This window comes from Sinocyclocheilus rhinocerous, unplaced genomic scaffold (genome assembly GCF_001515625.1).
Source record: "Sinocyclocheilus rhinocerous isolate Xijiao unplaced genomic scaffold, SAMN03320098_v1.1 scaffold178, whole genome shotgun sequence".
NCBI classification, from domain to species: Eukaryota; Metazoa; Chordata; class Actinopteri; order Cypriniformes; family Cyprinidae; genus Sinocyclocheilus; species Sinocyclocheilus rhinocerous.
In genome coordinates, this window is record NW_015653463.1 from 627,348 (window position 1) to 646,702 (window position 19,355).

Below are 19,355 nucleotides of genomic sequence, written 5' to 3' on the forward strand. Positions count from 1 at the left end.
CACACACACACACACACACACACACACACTCACAGACACACACACATACACACACACACACACACACACACACACACTCTCACACACTCACTCACACACACACACACACACACACACATCCTGATTCTGACGAAAAGCTTATCAATTACAAAAATCAAAAATAAACTGGATATTTTTGTGTTTTACCCTACGTAAAACGGCTAAAAGTGTCAAAAAAGGCTAATATGCTGTGCTTTGACTGGCTCACTGTTCTGAACTGCTGGATAATCTCTCTATGTGTAAGTATGCGTAAATATGAGCATGAGAAAGAATGTCCAGTCACATGAATAAAATCTCCTCCGTCTTACCTCTGCGTCAGGAATGAAGTCATCAATAGCAATAATGTATAAAACAGAAAATACAGGACAAACAGATTTGCCACATGAAAATAATTAACTTTAAATATAATATAATAAATGAAAAATCACAAATACAAACTCCGATTTCCAAAAAGCGATATGTTACCGTTTTAAAAGCAACAACTAGAGTTATATAGAGGCAAACTTGCCACTGTCTGACAAAATGTTTCAAAATTAATGACAGCAAATTGCAGATATGGGAAATTAGAAATGTCATGCAATGTGAGAGTGATGTAGTTATGAATATCAGCATCACGCATGGAGTCAGGCAGTTATTTTCCTCAACATGGATTAGCTCTTATTTCTCACTGTTGTTTTCAGGACTTCTACATGTTGCAATAATACTTGAATTATATACTAAATGTATCATGATCTGATGAACAATCTTTCAAACTGATTCATATTATGATCTCAAACAGTTAAATGTGGCCAGGAATGACCTCCAGAACTGAAAAAAACAATGGTGTTTTTTACTCAGAAATTGGTAATAAATTTCACAATAAATTACAAAGAAACAGCAAATTCTGAAGTAGAAAGACTGAAATTGTGTTTTCTTGGAAAATGTACTGCAATAATCAATTGCTTTTCTTGCAACTTTGAAAAAATTTTTTTTTTGCAGTGCTGACAGCTCTGTATTTGGTCAGATTTCGAAATCTCAGCCGTATGGCCTTTTCTGGCAGTGGCCTGAGCTTTGAATTCTTCTGTTTTAAGCGTAGCAGGTTGAGTTTAGCATTAGCGCTGATGTAAGTGAGCAGTGAAGCGTCACATTCACAGAGCTGGATGAAGGAGGGATTGTGTGAGTGTGCCGATGTGTGTGAAGACGGAAAAGATACTGTTCTTACTGTCTCACAATGACCAAACCTGTTCTCACAGTTCGTTCATCTACCTGTGCCTGGTTTGCTCGAAATCTATTTGTCCCATAACTGTAACAGAACATTATAGCAGTATGTTAGCATAGTACAGTAATATCTGATATTATTATTATTATGGCATTATATATACACTAAAAAGTTTGTTGAAGTTCACCTCACTAGAGATCCAAGCAGCAAAGTTTCTGCTTCATAGTCTTCATAATTTATTTGTAGTTGGTTATACTTTAGCAGGATCCTGCTTGGAGCCTTATTTTACGAAAAGTTACCAGAATTTCAATTGATCAAATGTGACCCTGGAGCACAAAACCAGTCTTTAAGTCGCTGGGGTATATTTGTAGCAATAGCCAACAATACATTGTATGGGTCAAAATTATTGATTTTTCTATTATGCCAAAAATCATTAGGATATTAAGTAAAGATCATGTTCCATGAAGATATTTTGTAAATTTCCTACCGTAAATATATCAAAACTTAAGGACTTAATTTGGACAACTTTAAAGGCAATTTTCTCAATATACTTCCCTGACACAATGTCTTTCCATTTCCTACAGGTTCTTCTCATCAGCACCACTGGGGTTACCATGGTAAATATATACATATGCTGTAACTACCCACAATGACTTTTAACTCAGAGTTTTACATACAGTTTTGTATCTAACTCACACTTATTAGTGGCTCATAGCAGACATTTCTAGCACAGTCTTACTTTCATCACCTAGTAATACTGCGATATAATACTGTGAGTGAAGGGAAACATCATTAATTTGATTTGTAGCACTTATTTCATTAGATTAGAAAGCAGAGTAAATATTTTGTACATTTAATAATAATAATGCAATCAGATTCACTGATTAAAATCCAATTCAAATCAGGTCAAGATGGAATCATACTACTAGTAAGTGACATTAACATGTGCTTAATACAAATAAATAAACAGTAGATAAAAAATCTGAATATTGAAACAGTGTGTTATAACATACTGATCTAGAAGGTGAAACATGGTACAATATAGCAGTGTACTGTAAAACTAGTGATTCAGAGACTCACTCATAAACAGTCACATTTTTTTGTTCCCGTGTGAAACTGTATCTGATGAAATGTATTGAGTAAATGATTCAGTCATGATACAGTCACTCACACAAAAAGTCACTTTTTATACTAACTGCTAAAGGACCAAAAGCTAAACATTTTAAATGTAATCAGACATTAAATGTATAAATAAAATGAAATGATTTTAATATAAATATATTAAACAAATATTCTAAAACAAATACAACAGAAAAAAATATATAAAAACCTCTTAAAAAATTTTTTCAGAAAGATTAGTTTAGTTTGCACATATTTGTACTCCGCGTGAGTTTATTGCTTTATTGCGTCTATGACGTCAGTATCAGTTCTTGTGACACACCTTTGACAGTCTGTGTTTCCATCATGAACACCCCAAAGACTCAAAGCTTTCCAATCTCTTATTGTATTGTGAGTATTTTAACCGAGGTCTTAGCAATTCATGCAATGCAACAATGTCCTGAAGCTTTATCGGTAACACTTTATAATAAAGGCAAATAAATAATCACGTATTAATACCTAAATTAAATATTGGTTAGCTAATGATGAGCTAATCAAGAACTAACCTATAATACATGAGTCATATAAATTCATGTGTGAAAAACAACAACTTTAACTACGTGTTTGTTAGTTAATGTGTTAATTACACTTTGAGGTACATTGACATTCACATGAACTAACATGCATTAGTAAATGATTATTCATGTACTGTTATTGTAAAGTGTTTCTACTTTATCTATTACTGGTGCTTTTTTATGTTTATTATAATGCATTGTTATCAGGCTCTGGAAAATGGCCTTGGATTTTTTTTAAAGGCACTATACAAATAAAATTTGTTGCGTAAAAATGTCATCAGTTACACTGTAAAAAAAATTCCGTAAAATTTACGATAAAAAAACGGCAGCTGTGGTTGCCGGAATTTTACCGTAAGTAGCAACGCTTTAGGTTTTACGGGTTTAACTTCAATTTACAGTTAAATACCGTCATTTCATTAACTGATATAATGTTAATATACCAACCTATTGAAGTACTGAAATATGTTTTGTACCTTTGTAATACACTGATAACCACCAAAAGCAGGTGGCGATGAGAAAGTCACATGATGAACCAAAGCCTATCACAAGCATCTTTTAAATAATATATAGAAGGTGCACAGTGTCATTCACACAAACACCAAACACCATCATGGTAAAACTTTTAAATAAACTGGTATTGTTAAGGCTGTTGCATGTCAATGATTTCTTTGTCTCGGTCAGATCAGGACGCGTGGTTATCTGTGTTTGAACACTGTAGTGGAAAAGCTCAGTCTCCAATCAACATAGACACTCATAAGGTTTTCTATGAGCCCAATCTGCCTCCCATTAAACTGGAGGGTTATGATCTCGCCGGCTCTCCCGCTCTTACCCTCACCAACAACGGACACACATGTGAGTCGAGGCCCTTTCACACCAAACACAAGATCATCTTACACAAGACTCGTATTGAACTGTTCACACCACAGCAGCAAATTACTCTAGTTCGACTGTTATTACATATTTGTGAAATACAAATAAAAAAAACAAGGACGGTTCCAGTTTTGTGTATTTTGATGATTAAAGAGGAGACTATTGTTAGTTGGCACAGGTCTCCTTTTTTGTTAAACCTCTCCCATGCAACAAACATTAAGATAATGAAACAGCATGTTAAGTACAATGCTTTAAGTAACACTTTAATTTAAGGACCAGTTCTCACTATTAACTAGTTGCTTATTAGCATGCATATTACTAGCAGATTGGCAGTTTATTAGTACTTATAGAGTGCATATTAATGCCTTATTCTGCATGACCATATTTTAGATCCCTTTTAGACCTTACTATTAATAAGTAGCAAATTAGGAGTTTATTGAGGCAAAAGCCATAGTTAATAGATTTTGATGATTAAAGAGGAGACTATTGTTAGTTGGCACAGGTCTCCTTTTTTGTTAAACCTCTCCCATGCAACAAACATTAAGATAATGAAACAGCATGTTAAGTACAATGCTTTAAGTAACACTTTAATTTAAGGACCAGTTCTCACTATTAACTAGTTGCTTATTAGCATGCATATTACTAGCAGATTGGCAGTTTATAGTACTTATGAAGCACATTAATGTCATATTTTAGATCCCATAATCCGACCCATACCTAAACTTAACAACTACCTTACTAACTATTAATAAGCAGCAAATTAGTTTTTTGAGGCAAAGGTCATAGTTAATAGTTAATAGTGAGAGTAGGTCCCCAAACGAAAGTATGACCTTCTTTCATGCTGTTGCTTTTCAACAAACAAGACGGTAAAATTGACTAATTAAAATTTTAGACAGAATATTGCCAGCTACTTTGTGTATTTTTGCTTCACCAAAAATAATTGTTAAAAATGAAGTCAAAACAGAATCAATCATTGTATCTTTGAGCAATAGCGGTGTTTTATTTCTTAATGATTGTGGTTTTTGAAAGAATCAGTTGAGTGAGTGATTCAATGACTTAATCATGTTTCATTCTTGTAGGAATGAGTGTATTTCATCAAATTTATTGAGTAAATGATTGTCAAAAAAAAAATAAAAATAAAATCATGCATGCAGAAAGCCAGTTTTATACTTTAACTGATAAAATGACCAAAAATTTACTGTTTTAAAGAGTGGCTTTAAAAAATGCTTAAAATACAAATACAGTTTATTGATTTTATTGACCATTTGTTTTTGTTGCTGACTTAAATTACATAATTACATGACCTTACTTTAATTTCAGAAATGAAAGTTATCTGAAAGCATGTTGTTTCTGTTCTTGCGTCAGTGCAGCTGAGTCTGCAGAGCAGCATGCGTATCATGAGGGGATTCGATCATGTTTACGTCGCAGCCCAGCTTCACTTCCACTGGGGAACTACAGAGGTCCCTGGCTCAGAGCACACCATAGATCATGTCCATTTCCCTGCTGAGGTGAGCTGAGATGAAGAAACACACGGTTTAATGGTCTCTCTATACAGCCACCCATTCAGAGATCATGTTGTTGGGCCCAGCCTTTCTGGAACATGAGTGATTATAAAAACTGCATAATGTGTGACATATTGCATAAACACTTGCTACCGCAGTTTCCTCATTCCTCAGATCCACGTGGTTCATTATAACTCCAGATACGCAAATCTCGCTGAGGCTGCTACTAAAGCGGATGGGTTGGCAGTGTTAGGAGGATTCATAGGTGTAAGTCTTTCAACTACAACCTTCTGGCTGCAGTAAAGTTTTCCAAGTAAAAGAATATGGTTTGTATGGAAGTCCGTTTCCGCCACTGAGTAATAATTTAAAAAAAAAGGTAATTGCGACTTTTTATCTCGCAGTTCTGACTTTTTTTCTCAGAACTGCGTGATGTAAACTCACAATTGCGAGACATAAAGTCGCCATTCAGAGATTCAGAGAAATGAAGTCAGAACTGCGAGATATAAACTCACAGTTCTGACTTTTTCCCTCAGAATTGCCAGTTTATATCTTGCTATTCTGACATTATAACACGTAATTGCGAGTTTAGCCTATATCATGCAATTCCGAGAAAAAAAAGTCAGAACTGTGAGTTATAAAGTCAGAATAGTGAGATATAAAGTCAGAATAGTGAGATATAAAGTCAGAATAGTGAGTTATAAAGTCAGAATAGTGAGATATAAAGTCAGAATTGTGAGATATAAAGTCAGAATAGTGAGTTATAAAGTCAGAAAACTCACAGTTCTGACTTTTTCCCTCAGAATTGCCAGTTTATATCTTGCTATTCTGACATTATAACATGTAATTGCGAGTTTAGCCTATATCACGCAATTCTGAGAAAAAAAAGTCAGAACTGTGAGTTATAAAGTCAGAATATTGAGATATAAAGTCAGAATAGTGAGATATAAAGTCAGAATTGTGAGTTATAAAGTCAGAATAGTGAGATATAAAGTCAGAATAGTGAGTTATAAAGTCAGAATAGTGAGATATAAAGTCAGAATAGTGAGTTATAAAGTCAGAATAGTGAGATATAAAGTCAGAATAGTGAGTTATAAAGTCAGAATAGTGAGATATAAAGTCAGAATAGTGAGTTATAAAGTCAGAATAGTGAGATATAAAGTCAGAATAGTGAGTTATAAAGTCAGAATAGTGAGATATAAAGTCAGAATAGTGAGTTATAAAGTCAGAATAGTGAGATATAAAGTCAGAATAGTGAGTTATAAAGTCAGAATAGTGAGATATAAAGTCAGAATAGTGAGTTATAAAGTCAGAATAGTGAGATATAAAGTCAGAATAGTGAGTTATAAAGTCAGAATAGTGAGATATAAAGTCAGAATAGTGAGTTATAAAGTCAGAATAGTGAGATATAAAGTCAGAATAGTGAGTTATAAAGTCAGAATAGTGAGATATAAAGTCAGAATAGTGAGATATAAACTCGCACTTCTGAGAACATATCAGTCACCCCCCCCCTCCAAAATTGGACTTTAACTCGTTTTTATCTCACAATCCCTGTGAAAAAAGTCAGAATTGCGAGATAAAAAGTCGCAATAACCTTTTTTTTTTTTTTTTCAGTGGCGGAAACAGGCTTCCATAGGGTTTGATCACTCCCAATAAAGTCTTTGCAATACATTTGTTAGTATTTCCTTTTGACTTTTTCCTCAACAGATTGGCCTTCATGACAATGACAACTATGAGAAGATCCTGTCTGCGTTAACAGACATCAGCATTGAGGGTAAGAATCTAATAACTGTCAACAAAGAAAACGTCAAGCATAAAGCACTGATGATTATCATCCAACCTGAGCTGATGGTCTTCTTTTCAGAGTCAGACACTGAGATTCCTGGTTTTAATGTGCGCCATCTACTGCCAGACAGCTTGGACAGGTTTTATAGGTACAGCGGGTCCCTCACGACCCCTCCGTGCTTTCAGACGGTCAGCTGGACTTTGTTCAACGACTCAATCAGAGTCTCAAGAAGACAGGTCAGACTATTCTCACAAGAGAGCATCACGTCATTTATAGCACTCGCGGATCTAAATCAGTCTGGTTTTTCTTTTGTTAGCTAGCAGCCTTGGAGGACACATTGAAAACTGAACACAACAAGCTTTTGTCCAAAAACTTCAGAGCTCCACAACTTCTGCATGGGAGAAACGTGCTGGCATCTTTCCACACAGGATTCACTGCAAGAAGTATGTACAGTCTGTATTAGGCCTTTTAGCTCTTTAGTGTTTGAAATAATTACGATTTCAAACACATCATGGGGCCACTGTAAACTGCAGCACAATCAGGTTTATACCTGCTGCAGTTTACAGTGGCCCCATTATGTGTTTGAAATCGTAATTATGAAAATGTCTGAATATCTTTTTACTAGAAACACAAAAAGGTTACATTATCAAATTAGGCATATGTAATCATTGTGCATACAGTACACATTGATCTACAAAAATGTTAGCGGATGTGTACACTGTACATGGGAGATTGTTTTTATTTTTTGTTTCTAAACTCTGATTCTAAGTTCATTTTGTACATAATTGACATACAGTCTATAATTATGTATTGAGGGGCCCATTTTTTTTGGTTTGTATAACTCAGGGTTGGGGGAAAAAATGTTGTTTCTATTTTCCTGTATCTTTATCCTTTTATTATTATAAAGGTTCAATAATGTAACCTTTATTTAACCAGGCAAGTCAATTAAGAACAGGTTCTTATTTTCAATAACAGCCAGGCAGGAGAATTAATATCCCCTGAGAAACATACAAACATATTACAATACATAAACAGATTAAGCAAGGCGGATTGGGTTTTTAAGTTTGGCATACGAGTTGTGTAATTATTTTGAAATTGCATGCAAGTACTTTTAAAATCGTCTGTACAATGCAACGTCTATATACAATAAGTATGTAAGCAGTTAAAGACATTTGATATAAAGTGGTTCCATACCTACCGTTTTATTTTTTGAACCCAACAAACATCTAAATGTCACTTGGTTTAATATTTTGTATTTATAACAATGCCAATTACTTCAAGTTAATATTCAGTTTAACTGCACTGACACACTCGGATTTAAACTGAATAGAACCAGATAAAGACACTTTGAAACACTGACACTGAATTAACTTGAGCAGAATAAGGACACCATTGTCTTCTGTAGAGCATAAAGTTAATTTGTTGTTACGTGTTTATTTCCTGTTGAAACAATCTGTATTGTACAATCAATATGTATTACTGTATGTATATTTTGTGTTGTGTTTTACAGTAGCCAGTGAAGCTCCACCATCTGAAACACAAGACAGCAATATAATGGAATCTAACGGTAAGAATGTATAATTTACTGTATATCTACAGCAGGATACTTCCTCTTGTGTTAAAGCTGCAGTCCGTAACTTTTTTGTGTTCAAAATGTACAAAATTTATATAATAAGCGAGTACACCATGAATCCATTTTCCAAACTGTGTTTTTGGCTTGTCCTGAATCACTACGGTACACCTATAAGTGTTTATATTCGGACTATTTAGACTGGTTCGGGTAGGTACCGCTGCGGAGGAGCCCAGTACCTGCGTGATTCGCCATAGACATAAACAGAGTGAAGTAGCGCCGGCTACAATGTTCTTCCGCCAGACGCACGCAGTTCTGTTTATTAACCGCTAGAGCGCCAAAAGTTACGGACTGCAGCTTTAATTTTGTCTGTTTCATAGTGCTGCTAACGTGGTTTTATTTTCCATTTTCCTTCCTTACTGAAGCTCTCTGTGTGTGACAGTAATATGAACACAATATAAACACGTTTAAAGGTTGTTGTTTCCCCACAGGACACATTCTGGCGATTATCTTTGGGGTTCTGTTTGCCGTCACGTTGCTGGTCTTCTCCGTCTACACATATGGACAGAGGAAAAAGTACTCAAAGTACGTTCATATCCATCTCTGATTCATCACCACTTCATTTGACTTAATTAGTATTTGTTTGTACACTTTTAATTCTCTCTGCTTTCAGAAAGCAGACACGCAGCACAAAAGGCTAAACATGTTTCACTTCTGTCTCTTTTTCTCTACAGGTTTAAAAAAGACTCCAAGCAAAATGTTATTTATAAACCAGCTGCCGTTGAACAAGACATAGATCAAACCTCTGTTACTGTATCATAAACCACATATTTATTCAGAAACTTGTTTTGTCTTGTTTGTCTTCAGTGTGAGAATTTGGAATAAATTGTTTGCAAATTAGTAGAAATTGCTGCATACACTTTTGGTCCACTTTTTTTTTTTTGCCCTGGTGTGTATGTGTCTGGAGTTTTAAGTACATACATTTTTTTTTTTCATTTTGCTGTTTTTTTTCCATTGTATTGAGGAAATTAATCATAACATATTATTCATCCACCTACAAGATGTATAATGGTTACAGTATCTGAGCAGAACCTAGTTTACATGTAGATAGACTGTCAAACCACAGCCATTCATTTATATATTACACGATTACGTTTTACCATTTAGAGATCATGTTACTGGCCCAGTCTTTCTGGGACATGAGTGAACTGCATAATGTGTGACATATTGCATAAACACATGCTACAACAATTTCCTCATTCCTCAGATCCACGTGGTTCATTATAACTCCAAATATGCAGATCTCATTGAGGCTGGTAGTAAAGCTGATGGATTGGCAGTGTTAGGAGGATTCATAGGTGTAAGTAGTTTAACTAAAACCTTCTGGCTGCAGTAAAAGAATGCGGTTTGGTCAGTCCCAATAAAGTCCTTGCAATACATTTCAACAGATCGGCCTCCATGACAATGACAACTATGAGAAGATCCTGTCTGCGTTAACAGACATCAGCATTGAGGGTAAGAATCTAATAACTGTCAACAAAGAAAACGTCAAGCATAAAGCACTGATGATTATCATCCAACCTGAGCTGATGGTCTTCTTTTCAGAGTCAGACACTGAGATTCCTGGTTTTAATGTGCGCCATCTACTGCCAGACAGCTTGGACAGGTTTTATAGGTACAGCGGGTCCCTCACGACCCCTCCGTGCTTTCAGACGGTCAGCTGGACTTTGTTCAACGACTCAATCAGAGTCTCAAGAAGACAGGTCAGACTATTCTCACAAGAGAGCATCACGTCATTTATAGCACTCGCGGATCTAAATCAGTCTGGTTTTTCTTTTGTTAGCTAGCAGCCTTGGAGGACACATTGAAAACTGAACACAACAAGCTTTTGTCCAAAAACTTCAGAGCTCCACAACTTCTGCATGGGAGAAACGTGCTGGCATCTTTCCACACAGGATTCACTGCAAGAAGTATGTACAGTCTGTATTAGGCCTTTTAGCTCTTTAGTGTTTGAAATAATTACGATTTCAAACACATCATGGGGCCACTGTAAACTGCAGCACAATCAGGTTTATACCTGCTGCAGTTTACAGTGGCCCCATTATGTGTTTGAAATCGTAATTATGAAAATGTCTGAATATCTTTTTACTAGAAACACAAAAAGGTTACATTATCAAATTAGGCATATGTAATCATTGTGCATACAGTACACATTGATCTACAAAAATGTTAGCGGATGTGTACACTGTACATGGGAGATTGTTTTTATTTTTTGTTTCTAAACTCTGATTCTAAGTTCATTTTGTACATAATTGACATACAGTCTATAATTATGTATTGAGGGGCCCATTTTTTTTGGTTTGTATAACTCAGGGTTGGGGAAAAAAATGTTGTTTCTATTTTCCTGTATCTTTATCCTTTTATTATTATAAAGGTTCAATAATGTAACCTTTATTTAACCAGGCAAGTCAATTAAGAACAGGTTCTTATTTTCAATAACAGCCAGGCAGGAGAATTAATATCCCCTGAGAAACATACAAACATATTACAATACATAAACAGATTAAGCAAGGCGGATTGGGTTTTTAAGTTTGGCATACGAGTTGTGTAATTATTTTGAAATTGCATGCAAGTACTTTAAAAATCGTCTGTACAATGCAACGTGTATATACAATAAGTATGTAAGCAGTTAAAGACATTTGATATAAAGTGGTTCCATAACTACCGTTTTATTTTTTGAACCCAACAAACATCTAAATGTCACTTGGTTTAATATTTTGTATTTATAACAATGCCAATTACTTCAAGTTAATATTCAGTTTAACTGCACTGACACACTCGGATTTAAACTGAATAGAACCAGATAAAGACACTTTGAAACACTGACACTGAATTAACTTGAGCAGAATAAGGACACCATTGTCTTCTGTAGAGCAGAAAGTTAATTTGTTGTTACGTGTTTATTTCCTGTTGAAACAATCTGTATTGTACAATCAATATGTATTACTGTATGTATATTTTGTGTTGTGTTTTACAGTAGCCAGTGAAGCTCCACCATCTGAAACACAAGACAGCAATATAATGGAATCTAACGGTAAGAATGTATAATTTACTGTATATCTACAGCAGGATACTTCCTCTTGTGTTAAAGCTGCAGTCCGTAACTTTTTTGTGTTCAAAATGTACAAAATTTATATAATAAGCGAGTACACCATGAATCCATTTTCCAAACTGTGTTTTTGGCTTGTCCTGAATCACTACGGTACACCTATAAGTGTTTATATTCGGACTATTTAGACTGGTTCGGGTAGGTACCGCTGCGGAGGAGCCCAGTACCTGCGTGATTCGCCATAGACATAAACAGAGTGAAGTAGCGCCGGCTACAATGTTCTTCCGCCAGACGCACGCAGTTCTGTTTATTAACCGCTAGAGCGCCAAAAGTTACGGACTGCAGCTTTAATTTTGTCTGTTTCATAGTGCTGCTAACGTGGTTTTATTTTCCATTTTCCTTCCTTACTGAAGCTCTCTGTGTGTGACAGTAATATGAACACAATATAAACACGTTTAAAGGTTGTTGTTTCCCCACAGGACACATTCTGGCGATTATCTTTGGGGTTCTGTTTGCCGTCACGTTGCTGGTCTTCTCCGTCTACACATATGGACAGAGGAAAAAGTACTCAAAGTACGTTCATATCCATCTCTGATTCATCACCACTTCATTTGACTTAATTAGTATTTGTTTGTACACTTTTAATTCTCTCTGCTTTCAGAAAGCAGACACGCAGCACAAAAGGCTAAACATGTTTCACTTCTGTCTCTTTTTCTCTACAGGTTTAAAAAAGACTCCAAGCAAAATGTTATTTATAAACCAGCTGCCGTTGAACAAGACATAGATCAAACCTCTGTTACTGTATCATAAACCACATATTTATTCAGAAACTTGTTTTGTCTTGTTTGTCTTCAGTGTGAGAATTTGGAATAAATTGTTTGCAAATTAGTAGAAATTGCTGCATACACTTTTGGTCCACTTTTTTTTTTTTGCCCTGGTGTGTATGTGTCTGGAGTTTTAAGTACATACATTTTTTTTTTTCATTTTGCTGTTTTTTTTCCATTGTATTGAGGAAATTAATCATAACATATTATTCATCCACCTACAAGATGTATAATGGTTACAGTATCTGAGCAGAACCTAGTTTACATGTAGATAGACTGTCAAACCACAGCCATTCATTTATATATTACACAGATCGTGACCACTGCCTCTCTCTCTCCAGTCATCTGACACGAGACTTCAGAAACTATATTTTAGTCTTGACATACAACTTCAAAATTGTAAGTGTATAATGAGTTTGTGAAGCCGTGTTGTTTTCAGTCCATGTCTCTCAGAACAGACCGTTCTTTACTGCATGTATGTATCAAACATGGCCCAGAAGACTAAACATTCACTCGAGGATTCCTGTCAGCACCAGCAATGTTTAAGACCATTAAACTTTGAATCTGGAAAATCCATGAGTTAACTTGTGTTATATATAAGTCATGACAGGTCATGTAGAGGTGTGTATTTCAACACAATTCTTTTGAAGACTGACTGTGAAGCATGCAATCCAATGCATTCGGCAGGTCAGGGGGTCAGTTCTCACATTTCAGTAAGATATTTACTAAAGGGCAGAGGTCACATGACTGAGAGCCTAAAAGCCACAAATACCGGTAACACTTTGTACATTAACGTGAGTTAATGCAATAGCTAACTGCTAAAACAGTGATTTTACAGCATTTATTTGGTTAATGTCAATTACCAAAAAATGTTTACAAATTAAAATTAAAGGGATAGTTCTCCTACAAATGATAATTCTGTCATCATTTACTCATCCTCATATTGTTCTAAACCTGTACGAGTTTCTGGAAACACTTTAGCATAGGGACCGATTCTCACTATTAACGAGTTGCTTATTAGCATGCCTATTATTAACATATTGGCTGTTTATTAGTGCTTATAAAGCACATATTCTGCATCTCTAATCCTATACAATACTTAAACTTAACAACTACCTTACTAACTATTAATAAGCAGCAGTTAATTAAGGTAAAAGCCATAGTTAATGGTGAGAATTGAACCTTAAAGTGTGACTGGGTTTCTTTCTATTTTGGATAGTAGATATTTTGGAGAATGTTGGTAACCAAAGAGTTTTTTTTCCATACTATGGAAGTCAATGGGAACCAGCAACTTACCCACATTCTTCAAACTATTGTTTTTTACATTCAACATAAACTCAAACAGGTTTGGAACAACTTGATGGTGAGCAAATGATAACATAATTGTCATTTTTGGGTGAACTATCCCTTTAATCTGCTGTGCACATGATGATACCCAAGGCATTTACTAATGTTAATAAATTGGACGTTCTTGTGCAATGCACCACAAAAATCCTCCTAACCATATGAAAACATTAACTTATGGATTCAAATCTAGATTTATGATCCACATAAATGTGTACCATATCTTCTAAATATTTTGCTTCCCCCAAATAACTCCATGAAATGATTAACAGGGTGTTTTTAATCTTTTTGTCAAATCAATTTTGCATATGAACAGCAATCTGATTCCCTGTTTGGCACGTCGTATTCATAGAAACTTTATAAAGCAGCATTAAAATGTTAGATAATTACAAGAAGTCCTTTTGTAATTTAAATTCAGGAAAGCACCGAGTTATTGTGTCCAATATACAGAACATGACGAGAGCTCCATCTGCACAGCTTTAACACTGGATGACAAATGTAGACCAGAAAAAAACTCGCATACAGACACAGAGGAGGAGTACAGAACGCAATACATTAACACAGAAGCACACCGAACGCTAGTGGTTACTGAGGAGCTGCCAACATCCAGAGAAACAAACCTGAACGCTGCATCAACACAGAACCGCTGCAACACTCGTAAAAATAAAGGTGCTTCACGATGCTTTTTTGTCTAAATGGTTCCATAAAGAACCTTTAACTAACATCTGAAGAAGCTTTCTGTTTCGTTGTGGCGAAAGAAGGTTCTTCAGATTATAAAAAGGTAAGAAAGAGACGGTTCTTGACTATAAGTAATATTGCACCTACATATCTACTAACTCTCATTAGAGTAGAAAATATATGTAGTTAATTAATATTACTCAGTACTTAAATGTATAATTACACCGTAACAAGGACAGCTTAAAACAAAGTGTAACCTTAATTTCTCAGAAGTTGCTCTTTCATAACTCAGAAAGCTTTTAGGGTTTGCAACACACTTGCATGGCGAGTCATACTGTACTCTAACTTTTTTGGTGAACTTGTATGAGTTTGTACAATGTCTTTTGTATATTTTCATACAATACAATCTGCTTGTGCTCCACCGATGGTTAGGTTCAGGCTGACCTTCATGCTTACTTTATTTCTGAATACTTTTTTTATGAATTGTACAAATGCGCCGAAACGTTAAATAGTTATGCTTTCTCATGAGTTTGGTATTTGAGACTTCAGTTATGCTCAGAGACAATTGCTTAAATAGAGCATTGAGCTCATGTATTTACTATATGTTTCTTTGTCTTCTTGTGCATGAAACAACTTTCTTTTTTGGCTTACGTTTCAAATCATCCTTACTTTTCCAGCAAATCCCCTCCAATCACCTTGCTCATGGGTACACTGTAAAAATTGACTATTTACAGAGTATATTTTATGAGAAAATACTATTTCAGTCTGAAAATTTTACTGAAATTTAATGAAATTAGTGAACATCTTATATAAATAATACACATTTTTACATCTATTTTCACCCAGTTCCTAATAGATAAAGTCCCAGCTTACTTTTTTCTTGTTGAATAGTCAGAAGTTATGTGAGATTACGAGAATAAAAGAAGTTGTGCATATTTCATGTTTCACTCGTCACAGCAACCTTCACACATTTTGTTTTTGTTGCAGTCAACTTTTGAACATTTGCTGCAATTGTGAATACGTTTATGCCACCCCTGTGCTGCATTAAACAAACCATAAAAGCACATTTTTGGTATAAGACAGGAGCAGTTTATTAGCTATTCCTGATGTATTATTATATATTGTGGTGTGGCAGGGTTCGGCTCTGGAGCAGGCTATCATCAGCCAGAGGCCTCAGCTGGAGAAACTCATCTCCACAACGGCTCATGAGAAGATGCCGTGGTTCCATGGCAAGATCGACCGCGAGGACTCAGAGCAGCGGCTGCTCAGGAGCTCACACGTCAACGGCAAATTCCTGTGAGTCTCATGCCCTTGTTGGACTTACTCTGCAAGTACAAGATAAATGAGACATGATCTTGGGTGTTGAGAATTACACTCGTAAAAATAAAAGTGCTTCAAGATGCCATAGAAGAACCTTTTTTGTATAAATGGTTCCAAAAAGAACCTTAAACATCTGAAGAAGCTTTCTGTTTCGTTGTGGCAAAAGAAGGTTCTTCAGATTATAAAAAGGTAAGAAAGAGATGGTTCTTGACTGAATGGTTCTTTGTGGAACCAAAAATGGTTCTTCTATGGCATCGCTGTGAGCACCTTTATTTTTAAGAGTGAACTGCACTGTGGTCTGTCATGTACCGTAATGAGCGTGTGCTGGATGCGTTTTAAGGCTAACAGACTGGAAAACGGGTAATGTGTAAGTAAACGCAGTGATGTTAGTGTGCTGGGTTAGGAATTAAAGCTATGTTAGTGTAACTCACTGAGAAGACAAGTGTGGATCTACATACAGCAGCATAGAGTAAGTGTCAGATAACTACAACTGTGATGACCACTCGGCCGACAGGCCCAGCACCAGCTCTGAAGCACATATGTGACCCTGGACCACAGAACCAGCCATTTTTTTGAAATTGAGATTTATACATCATCTGAAAGCTAAACAAATGAGCTTTCCATTGATGTATGGTTTGTTAGAATAGGACAATATTTGGCCGAAAATCTGGAATCTGAGGGTGCAAAAAAATCTAAATATTGAGAAAATCATCTTTAAAGTTGTCCAAATGAAGTTCTTAGCAATGCATATTACTAATCAAAAATTAAGTTTTGATATATTTACAGTAGGAAATTTACAAAATATCTTCATGGGACATGATCTTTACTTAATATCCTAATGATTTTTGGCATAAAAGAAAAACTTTAATTTTGACCCATATAATGTATTGTTGGCTATTGCTACAAATATACCCCAGCGACTTAAGACTGCTTTTGTGCTCCAGGGTCACATATTAACATGAACAGAAGATTCTGTTGGATATGTAAAGGTTGCATTCAATTGTCAGAAATATATTGAAAATGCAGTTTTTCAGTTGCTTTGTGATTCCTGTTCTCTACTGATCAAATGAGCTACAAACAACAGACTATGCTGATGAAAGATGATCACCAAGCATCAATCTGTCCTGCATAATTACACCGAAATGATTAAGACATTTGTTCTGTTTGAATAAGTCAACAAGACATATAATGTGTTTCAAAATGTACAAAGCTGTTCTGAAAACTCTTCAGGGTTTTAATGGCAGTAACTGGAAATGCTCTGGACTTTACACATGTATGTGTGTAATAATGATAACATGAGTAAAAGAGGGTGAAACTGGTGCTCTGTTTGATCGCTCGTCCCCTCAAAGCGGCTTCATTCAGAACGTACAGGACATCAGGCAAATAAAACTCAAAACCACAAACATTCACAAGAAGAGCTGGACAATGATGCTTTTAAAACAGAATAATATTAGAGATCTGTCTTATTGATTTGCATTCAGATCAAGCTATTTACAGTGTTTCTGTGACAGCCCGAAGAGATCGCTGATGCTGGAGGGGACGTGTCTGGATCCCCTCGGGGTCTGAGCTGGTGATTGTGCTCTTCACAAAGCGCTGCCATTCACTCGAGCAGCAGACTCAGCCCATCTGTCGTCCTAGATCTCGCTAGGCATGACAAAAACCATCTTATGAAGATTCCCCCTCAGCTTTCCTGCCTGCAGACACAACCAAGAGCAGACACAGTTAGACAGACAAGAGCTTTTCAAGGGCCTGGAAATGTGTGGTACAGTACTGCATTGACCTGTGGGAATATTAGACACAGACACCTTTGAAAGACAGTCTTTAGAAAAAGGACAGGGGCTGGATTCATGAAAGATCCTTAAGAGTAAAATTCTTCAGAACTGGTAGTTTTTTTCTACCTTGAAATATGGTAGACTGGCGTCTAACAAGCAGAAAGACTTGTGTTTCTCTCTCATGCACGTGTACAACGATCCACTAATCACTCACTTAATTGTAGGGGGCTCCAAAGATACTTAAATACACTAAACTACATAGAGTTGCTTTAAGAATAAAGTTGAGAATATGTTGTATTCCCAAAAACCTTACAAGTTTGGTAACACTTTAGTATAGGGACCAATTCTCACTATAAACTAGTTGTTTATTAACATGCCTGTTATTAACATATTGGCTGTTTATTACTGTTTATAAAGCACATATTCTGCATAAGCATATTCTACCTTACTAACTATTAATAAGCAGCTAATTAGGAGTTATTGAAACAAATAGTTAATGGTTTGTTATAAGCGAGAATTGAACCTTAAAATTAAGGTTTAATTTGTTGACATTAGTTAACTACATTAGTATACATGAACAAACAATAACCAATACGTATACATCCTTTATTAATATTGGTCAATGTTAATTTCATAATTTTCTAATGCATTTTTTAAATCAAAAATTGTACCTGCTATAATTTGTCAATGCGATTTTATTTTTACTGACATTACCAAAAAAAAAAAGCTTTAAAATACATTACTCATTGCTAGTTTTGCATTAACAAAATAGGAACTTAATGTAAAGTGATGCCAACATTTCACAAGAATCACACTTTATTTTAAATGTCCAATTCTCGCTATTAATAAACCATTAGCTACGACTTTTGCCTCAATAATCTCCTAATTAGCTGCTTATTAATAGTTAGTAAGGTAGTTAAGTTTAGGTATTAGGGATGTAGAATATGCTCATGCAGAATATGTGCTTCATAAACACTAATAAACAGGCAATATCTTAATAATAGGCATGCTAATAAGCTGTTAGTTAATAGTGAGAATTGGTCCTTATACTAAAGTGTTACCATACATTCTTATCTTTTTTCTTTAGACAACACATAAAAGAATCTTCTCACAAATCAATGTAAATAAGCTCCTAAAGACTTTTTACGAGTTCCAAATTCAGTAGAAACTCAACTCATATTTTTAATTTTATAATTGAAACATAATTTTTAGTGGTAAAAATAAAACTCAAGACAGATGCAGGACACATTCACTATTGAGAAAGCGCAATAAAGCCTGTGCAAATCAATGCAACAGACCGCTACATCTTCAGACAGGTTCTTTACAAATAACTATTTCAAATTCATGGTGTATAAAAAAATGCAATAGCGTGTCCTAAATTCTCATTCTCAATGAAAATAGTGCGCATGCTTATTATGATTATTACAGTATGATTATTTCTGCAGCTGATCTGAGCCTATGGCAAGAACTGCCATATAATCAGATAACACCATAACCTGTCAATGTATTTCCAAGACAAAAAATTATGTTCTTAGAATTGAATCTTAAGTTCTCAAAAAAAAAAAAAAAAACAGAAGTTTGTAAGAATGTTCCTATGTACAGCTCTTGGAAAACAAAACAAAAAAAAATCTTAAAGGGGTCATATGATGCGATTTCAAGTTTTCCTTTCTCTT

General features: G+C 35.2%; 1 protein-coding gene across 1 annotated transcript in view; it reads left to right on the forward strand.

The window, feature by feature from the left end:
* The window catches only part of LOC107715873 (carbonic anhydrase 14-like), an 11,070-nt gene extending 1,296 nt beyond the window's left edge, over positions 1–9,774 (forward strand). The window contains exons 2-11 of the mRNA XM_016522103.1: positions 1,822–1,854; positions 3,592–3,762; positions 5,146–5,288; positions 5,457–5,549; positions 6,987–7,053; positions 7,144–7,301; positions 7,382–7,508; positions 8,576–8,632; positions 9,127–9,220; positions 9,370–9,774. Coding sequence (XP_016377589.1) covers positions 1,822–1,854; positions 3,592–3,762; positions 5,146–5,288; positions 5,457–5,549; positions 6,987–7,053; positions 7,144–7,301; positions 7,382–7,508; positions 8,576–8,632; positions 9,127–9,220; positions 9,370–9,457 — 1,031 coding nt within the window. The 3' untranslated portion in view covers positions 9,458–9,774. The remainder of the gene's footprint in view (positions 1–1,821; positions 1,855–3,591; positions 3,763–5,145; positions 5,289–5,456; positions 5,550–6,986; positions 7,054–7,143; positions 7,302–7,381; positions 7,509–8,575; positions 8,633–9,126; positions 9,221–9,369) is intronic.
* Positions 9,775–19,355: the final 9,581 nt, after the last annotated feature.